Here is a 9,056-nt window from a genome sequence, read left to right on the forward strand (position 1 = left end):
AATTTTGAGAAAAGTTTGGAATATGACGTGGGGATGATGTGACGGTTTTATGTGTTTGTTATTGTGGATGCTCTTAGGTATCAGTTTTGTCAAATGGGAAATGTATATCATCTGTTGGGGTGTGACAAAAGATTGGAACTCGAAACCAATTAATGAACACCTACATTTGAATTTGACACTTTTATGTTAATCTATAGGTACGTACAATAACAGGTTACATAATTTCCTATATATAAATCAAAATGTAAATTAGGTTAAGAAAATGTCAGAAGTCTCACCATCTTTATGTAAACAGAATAATCATATGAAATCCATCAAATTGTAATGAAATAGATGATACGAAAAGCGATATGACACGGAATATAGATAGAATGACTCTTAAGACGTTGTTTTGAGATGAAAGGTATGCAGAAAGGAGTTAGGATTTCAATTGAGGGAGGTATATGTGTTAGATATTTCCTATAAGCAGATAGATCAAACTGAGAGACATGATTACCTGGAATGTCAAACGAAATTAGTATTTTTATGACGAAATCAGCAACCCTAACAAGATTGAAGAATAGTAATACAAAAGAACGCTTGGAAAAATTAGGTTAGAATGGATCCTAAATACAACTAGATTAGATTGGAGGCGGCGTATACATATGGCCGTGGATATAGTAAGTAACTAACTATACAATGTTAAAGACCGTCGAGTAATAGAAAATATTCGGATTTAATTTCGATAACTTGAAATTAAGATTACAACGGTTTATATACAAAACAAAACTAACTTTAGTATAAAGTAAACACTTGCATACGAAACTACAAAAGTTTCAGATGACATTAGGGTTCGTGGCTCAACTCTGATTGTGTCTGCTAATGTCTCCAGCAATGTTCCGATTATCACTATGTCGGACCAAAAACCACTTACACAACCGGTCAAAGTGAATATTCTTGAACCGTCTTCATTTGAGCTAGCCAACCATGTCACCTAACTGGCTGGCTCGAAATCCCACTTTTTTTTTTCTCTTTTAATCTATTTCACCCGGTTTCAAAAATCTCATTTCATGATTCATATATTACTTTTAAGTACATGTTTTATTAACATTACAAATCCATAGATGGGATTTTGACGATATGGAAAGAAATGACAAGACTCGTAAAACCTTAAGGCTCCTAACGAAAAGTAAACTTTTGGATGAACGTGACCAAATCACATTGACGATTTTATAGTTTACTGGTTATCCGAATATCCGATTTTAAAACCAATGTCAGATTTGATGATGGTACTAGTTATGAATATATTGGTTTATCAATTATTAGATGTTCTTTTTCACACGTGATTGGTTTAGATTTAGGGAACAAATTGGTTGTTTCAAAATATTTCCAACCAAGATTTCATACATTCTCTTTGCCCTTCAAATAAAAAAATAAATAAATTCATACATTCATAATGGGACATTAAATTAAGTATAAAAACATCATTTTCTAAAGTTTCATGCAAGATTTCAGACACTACATGGTTGAACTCGGGTTAGCGCTTTACAATGAGTTCAAATGAAAAACAACAAGATGGGCTGAAAGACTCGCCATAGAGTTTACAACACAGTTCATGTTCTCGGGCTTTCTAATCCATGCATATGATATTACATCCGGGCTTGTCCTTGATACGGGTCATGGTACAACAGCAACGAGCCACACCAATCATACGAATATTATGAGTATTGTAATGAGCACTGCAATTGTACATATCAGAGCCTGCAATGCAACCCGTCTTCGGTTAGTTGACTGGTCAACTATACACAAAAAGTGTAGTGAGAAATTTATAAGTGGTTTTATGTAACTTCAAGAAACCAAAATTAAAACATGATGCAACCTAAATATTCTCAAACAAATGGAATCTATAATATAACAAACACGCTGCATCACTTTAAATACCGGGACCAAAATTCCTATATACAGAAAGTTGGAAACAAACTAAAATATGATTAAAAAAATCTATATACCTATAATAATTAAAGTCCTCAATCTTTTGCAGATGCACATGTTGACATGTACTATCATCAAACATAACTTTTGAACAACTCTTCTTTATGATTTGTGACACAAAACAGTTCAACAACCAGAATTAATTAAGTGCGACTTATCATAAAGTTAGCGTAAGTGTTTAGCGTTATTTATGAGCCTAACATGTTTAACCTGACAATAATTAGTTTAGATGGAATAATATGATGGTGGGATTTAGAGTGCACAACAGTCTACTTATGTTTTAAAGTATTTATTTGATTAGAAACTTTGAAATAGTTGTTTAAATAATATACATACAGCGATTGCATTGGCGGCAAGTCCTGTTCGCTCCCGTGGATCCTTTTGATAGTAATTTCTGAAGTACAAGATTGTTGCATAATACCAAAGCAAAGGGAATATGAACCCAAATAACAGGCTGCAAAAGCACACATTAATATGTTATGTTTTGTAGATGTGACAAGATGAACGGGTCACCAAGTAAAGCGGGTTAGGTAATGTGTAATTTAAGTTTGGGTCCGGTTGGGCTGACTCACAAACACACATTTTTGTCAAATATTTTATGAATTATTTTAAAACAATATTCTTAGTTTCTTACAAAGTTACGAAAGTAGCTCAAGTCTTTCAAAAACTGGTTTTCGGAGGTTGGATGCAATAAATATAGAAGTAGGGCGATTTTCAACGTGTTTGACATGTTCGAACGCTCCCTTTTAGTTAAATTTTTTATTTGACCCGTTTGAGAAAAAAATTCAAAAAACGCAACCCCAAGTTTCCTTGACCTGTTTGAAATAAATCATAACCCAAGGTTTATTTGACCGGTTTGAGAAAAAGCATAGCCCAAGATTTTTGTGACCCGTTTGAGATACAACACGACCCAAGGTTTATCTGACCCGTTTGAGTTAAAGCAACCCAAGGTTTATTTGACCCATCTGAGTCTGAGATAAAGACCAAGTCACAGTTTATTTGACCCATTTAGATAAATCATAGGGCTGGCAATTTGTGTCTTAACAAGTTTAACAGGTTAGAAACGACGCGCTTAACACAAGTATCAAACATGAATACAAATCGTTTTAACTACTTTATATGTCATGACTATAAGACAGTTTTAAGTTTCATGTATCAATAAGGGGAAATGACGGATTCTAGCCTACTAACTTCAGTTATGAAAATAAAAAAATCGCATACCACACTTTTTGGATTAACAAGTCTTATAGTGTCTTAAACAAGTACCCAATTGCCAGCCCTAATAAAACACAACCCAAGGTTTATTTGACCAATTTGAGATAAAACACAACCCAATGTATATTTGACCTTTTTGAGATCAAAAAAAAAAAAGACAAACCATGTCTATTTGACCCGTTTGAAATAAAACACAAGCCAGCGTTTATTTCACCCGTTTGATATTAAACACAACCCAAAGTAAACGACAATTTTTACGAACGGCAAAAAGAGCTCACCAAAACCATCCTATTCCAAATCCAAAGCAAGGGAGGGGTTTGTCAAAATATCCCAGCTCATTACCCTCGGCATCTCCAATTAATGTGTAATTTCCATTTTTATCTCGCCTTAAGTCAGACGAAATCACTGCATACACAAATATAACAAATTGTTATACAAAAATATCAAAACCTCCCTTGGATTCCTCAACCAGAAAGCATTAACAACTCAACAAATATTTAATAAAACAATAAAGGATTATTACTTGGGAGGCAAGTCTATTTCTTCAACTTCCTTTAATAAACCTGCTGCAACGACACATAATAAATAGTGTTATCAAACATAGTAAACCAGCTAACATTCATTAAATATCAACAGTTTCAAGCAAGAAGATGATTAGCATTTACAGAAATGGATTAAATTGACTAACAATAATAATAATAATAATAAAATCTTATTGGGTTTTCTGTATATAAGAACAATCAAACTTAGAGAATAAAATAAACACTAATATTATATTGTTAATTTACTAAAACCCTAGATTTAAATATGTAAAATTAAACGAAAGTGAGTTATTGAAGTTGTTTACAAGATTAGTAAATGTGAGGGTAGGTGGTGTACCCCAGTTTCCGGTTGAAACGACGTCGCCGGCGTTGAGTTTGAAGTTGGTGGTGGTGGTAGAGTGGTGGCCGGCTGTGTAAGATATCAAGGAGGTGGTGTTAGGTAAAGCTTATTTGACATTACTTACCTTTTTTTTGTGTGTAATGATAAAAACTATATATATATATATATATATATATATACTAGACGGGTGTCCACGCGATGCAACGGGAAGCCCGGACTTTGGTAATCTCATTACAAATTTACGTGTGTTCATTGTTCTGTTTGAAACCGGTTATTGGTTTAATTTCACGATTGATTTTTGTTCTTTAACTTTTAGCCAGTCGATTTCAGTTTTCAACAAGGTGGTTTCGGTTTTCGACGAAAAAAATGGTTACTTACAGTTTGGATCACAGTTAATATAAAAACCATCAAAACCAGACCGCAAACACCCATACGTAAAATGTTTTTTTTTACTGCAAAAAACTATAACAATATGATAATAAAATTAAAGATAATAAAATTCTTGTTTTTATGGTGCAATGTTTTATAAAAAATATTAACGTATAAAAGAGTTATGATCGTTTAAATTTCGTGGATGCTTTATTGAGTTGTAAGATATGTATTAAATTTTGTATTTTACTTAAAAACAAACGTCTTAATTTGCCCATTTTTCACTCATTATATATAGTATAGATATTTTCATTTTTATAATTTTAACATGTAATTTTTATTTTTACTTTTTTTTTTCCTTTAAAAATGGGTTCCCAAACTAGCCTTGTCTCCCATGCACCAAGCCACCAAATCTATACGAGATGAATAGATGTTATGTAGACAATAATGGTACAAAAGTGTAAGGTTTGTAGTTTGATTCATATAATTGACTCGTATAGTACCTCAAACCTATACGAGTCGTCTAGCTTATACAACTTGTTTAGATGCCTAGCTTGTGTGGTGTTTAAAATTTTGGTAAAATGATAAGGACTTCTGAAAATTATACTATTGATTAAAACCCATTGTTGGTTCTACAAAGAACTTTTTATAATTTTTAATTGATTTTTCTTGTTCTCACTTTTTTTTTGTTTAAATATGGTTATTTTAAAATTCGTTTTTTGGATTTAGTTCCAGTATCATAACGTACCTAACTGATATTGACTGAATGCACATCGATGGTTACCGCAACGCCTTTATTACCGATTTTTTTCCTTTTAAATATGTTCACTACGAAATTATTGTTTGTGTTTAGTTCCGGTATCTTAACAAATCAGACCGATACCAGTCGAATTCGTTAGAGTCTACTAAACCAATTCTCATTTTGAGAGACAATTATTTGTAGTTAAAAAGTATCTATGGTCAAGCTAAATATACAAGTATTGGGAGCAATCTTTAACCCAGGTATCCCGCCATCACTAACACCTCTGTTGAAGTCGCACTAAGACTTGCGACTCACTCTCACCCCCCCCCCCCCACCACCGTTTCTTCTTCACGCCACCGCTCCCATGGTAAGTATTCAACAAAGTGCGTTCGTGACTAAAACTGAGCGTTCGTGCAAGTTGGTAATTGCAATATACTAGTTCATTATTATAGAAATGTCCTTTTTTACGTGTTGGACAATTATTATGATATTGCTTGTTAGTTACCATTTGCCAAAGCACATAAGCATATTCAAGTAAACGGTAATTCAAGTGACCATGTGCATGAAGTACAATTTGTCATTAAAACTATCTTGATACTAATAATAAATTAATAAGTAATAATTCATTCATTAAGCATTCCGTCGATATAGTATAAGTGGTCAATCTTTAACTAGCAATGGGCTTATTATGTCAGCATCAGCATGCCATGTTTCATTCAAAGATTTATCAAAGCAACATTTAGTTTTTGAGGCTCATGAATCATGACTGTATATTTTATTTAAGTGTTACATATAAGTGAATACAACTGAGCAAAGCATGTACACAACCACACAAGTGTAATGCAATGACTGAACTTTATGTTTCACATTCTAGCATTTTTATACAATTGATAATTTGTGCATGGTGATTTGTATCTGGTAACATTTTTACTCAGCTAACATATTTTTAATGAGAAATATGTTTATACACGACCTTTTTTATAATTAAAGGGTAAACCTAATTTTAATTTAACTTACCATGCGTTTTTAATGAATGTATATTTCAGAGACTAAATCATGATGGTTGAGTAAAAAATTGATACTAAAGCTGTAATTTTTCGAACCTAATGAAGAAAGCTAAAAATTGTAATGTTTTCCGTTTTCTTTCAAAGTTTTACAAATCATAAACGATGCACGTGAAATAGCAAGCTTGTAATGTACTATTTTAAATGGTAAAATGTTTTTTAGTTTTTAATAACTTAAAGCTATCAGAAAAGAAGCACCTAAAATTGCAAGCAAGTTTCTGTGGTGTAGTGGTTATCACGTTTGCTTTACACGCAAAAGGTCTCCGGTTCGATCCCGGGCAGGAACATATGGTTTTCATTTTTATTATTTTTACCTTGTTTCTTTCACAGGGTGATTTTGGTAAATAAGTAGTGTGTATAAGCCAAGAGTCAAAGTCTTAAAAGTGTTCTTTAACAAAAAGAGGGGTTAAGTGAACCACTCAAACATTCAAATAAGCATTTTGGATGCGTAATATCATGAACAAATGAACAATTTCTTTCTTTATCATAACTTTAAGATCATTCATCTATATAAAAGTTAACTTATGGCTATAAAAGTTAGGGAGACAGAGTATAACCACCATAGTTAATCTATATATCAGTCGGATAATACAAGAGAGACAAGCCATAATTAAAGTAAAAGTGAGAATACATTTATATAAATAACGTGAACAATATCGACCTCTAACTTTAACCCTTGGTAATTTACACGATATCTGGTCACTAAAGCTCATATTTAATCGAGCTTAAATGAGCACAAACCTAAATGTGTGTCAATTTAATTGATGAGTTCGAACTTGGGCCTCACTTATCAAGATCGAATAGACACGCAAATCTACTTGTTATACAATTTTTATTCAATATATTAAATATATTTTATGTAACAATCATTATTAAAAATAATTTTTTGATGAAATAACTAAATAATATATATTATTAATATATAAATATCATTATCAATGAATTAAATAAATTAATAAATGAATCGACCTTGAATTTAAAAAAACTACTACGTATCAAACTCGAGCTCAAATTTATTAAACTAGTCCTGCACTGAACTTGAGCTCTCGTAAATTAAGTCAACCGAGCTCGGATAAACTTGACTCTAGGGATGGCAATGAGACTAGTATTGGTAACCCCAATCACATGTGACTCGATTTCAAATTTTGTATCGTATATGTTATGATACTCGTTGTATGACCCGCCTAGAATCGGGCATGCATGTGGATATCAAGTATATCCGTCAATTTGTTAAAATTGCCCATTAAGAGGTCAAAATACATTTTTTTTCTTACCATTCTTATTTTAATATAACTTTACTTTTTCAACAATTTTGATACGCTAGTATATATGATAATTTACAACTTTACATGCATATAAATTGTAATATCACTATAAAAAGTTTGAAATATCACTATAAAAAGTTTGAAAGACAAATAAAAAGTATGTTAATGTTAGTTGCATTGTTAGGCATATTTAAAACATTTAAATTTCATTCCATATCGACCATTTAACTTATTTATCTATATGTCATCATTTTGTATATATAAGTTTTGGTGGAATGAAACTTGTGGGTTATTTTTATTGTTTATGTAGGTGTGGTGCGGTTGCAAGAGATGCCAATGAGCAAAACTTGAACAAGAAGCTCAAAATGATTTGTGTCTAAATTTTGTTCTGAAGATAATTGACTAAAACAATACGATTGTGTTTGTTACAAAGAAAACGAGATAATTAGAATTGGGTGTGATAGTTTATTCGAATAACAAAAAAGATAAAGAAACATGAGTACACAAAAAGAGAAAAAAAAAAAAGTTCAAGACCACGTTTAATATTTGCAATATGGGTTCAAATATATTTCTATGCCTTTTAATTATTATTATATAATACAAACAAGAAGCTTGGTGCCGCAAAGTCCCGATTGGGCAACTTTGCGGCATTTTTGGTACCTTTTGGTTTGGGTCCGTAACAAACGTATCGAAAACCGACCGAATGTAAATTTTGTTTTGTTTTAGTTACAATATTGTAACAAACATGACGGAAACAGAACGAATTCGAGTAGACTTAACGCGTTTTGTTTTAGTTCTAGTACCGTGACAAACGTAACGAAAATCGACAGAATGCCTATTTTGTTTATTTTTTTTTGTTTTAGTTTTGGTACCATCACAAATGTGACATAAACCAACCGAATTTGTGTAGACTCACTGCCTCAGCTCCCGGGATCAATAACGATCGGGTTCTACCAACGCCCGAGTTTTACCAGCCTACACCACCCATTGGTTCACCTCAAATTTTATTATCATTATTCTTTTTTGTTTAGTTCTGGTACAATAACACAAGTAACCGGAATCAACCAAATTTGCGTCGACTTACCGCCTCAACATTTGTGACCGACAACGCTTGGGTTTTACTATTATCCGGCGCAACGCGCCGGGTAAAACACTAGTTGTTAATAATTAATAATTGTTTTGTGCTGCATACGACTACCGAGTAACTAGAATATGAATTGTTTTGAGGTTCTAAACTAATCCTACACATGTTCTCATACCATAAACATACGAATAAATCATTGTTCATGTTCGTTTGTTAAGAAAATCATGTGTTGAAGAACGGTTCACGAACACTCATCGAACAAGATTTTATGTTCGTGTTTGTTAATTAAGGAAATGACTGTATTCACGAATACAAATGAAATCGGCGGAGCCTAAAGATTGAAATCGATGTACTTATTAATATGAATAATGAGAAAGAAAACTGGAACAATGTAGAAACAATGTTAGAATATGTCTTTCTATATTATATTAGTGAAATTGTTTAGATAAAATAAATAAATATAA

At 32.1% G+C, this 9,056-nt stretch overlaps 1 protein-coding gene and 1 non-coding gene across 2 annotated transcripts; one reads left to right on the forward strand and one right to left on the reverse strand.

Moving 5' to 3' along the window:
- Window positions 1-1,346: 1,346 nt before the first annotated feature.
- On the reverse strand, window positions 1,347-3,604 carry LOC143529234 (uncharacterized; the record flags this gene model as incomplete). Its single annotated transcript, XM_077025061.1, has 3 exons — window positions 1,347-1,740; window positions 2,308-2,425; window positions 3,465-3,604. Coding segments are annotated over 3 exons (312 nt in total), but the record flags the coding sequence as incomplete, so codon positions are not given.
- Window positions 3,605-6,457: 2,853 nt separating this feature from the next.
- On the forward strand, window positions 6,458-6,530 carry TRNAV-UAC (transfer RNA valine (anticodon UAC)). The gene has a single exon. It is a non-coding gene; the product is annotated as a tRNA-Val (tRNA).
- Window positions 6,531-9,056: the final 2,526 nt, after the last annotated feature.

The sequence above is a fragment of the Bidens hawaiensis genome, unplaced genomic scaffold, assembly GCF_021521415.1.
Source record: "Bidens hawaiensis isolate Kalapana, Puna unplaced genomic scaffold, B.hawaiensis_p1.1 tig00008515_1, whole genome shotgun sequence".
Lineage (NCBI taxonomy): Eukaryota > Viridiplantae > Streptophyta > Magnoliopsida > Asterales > Asteraceae > Bidens > Bidens hawaiensis.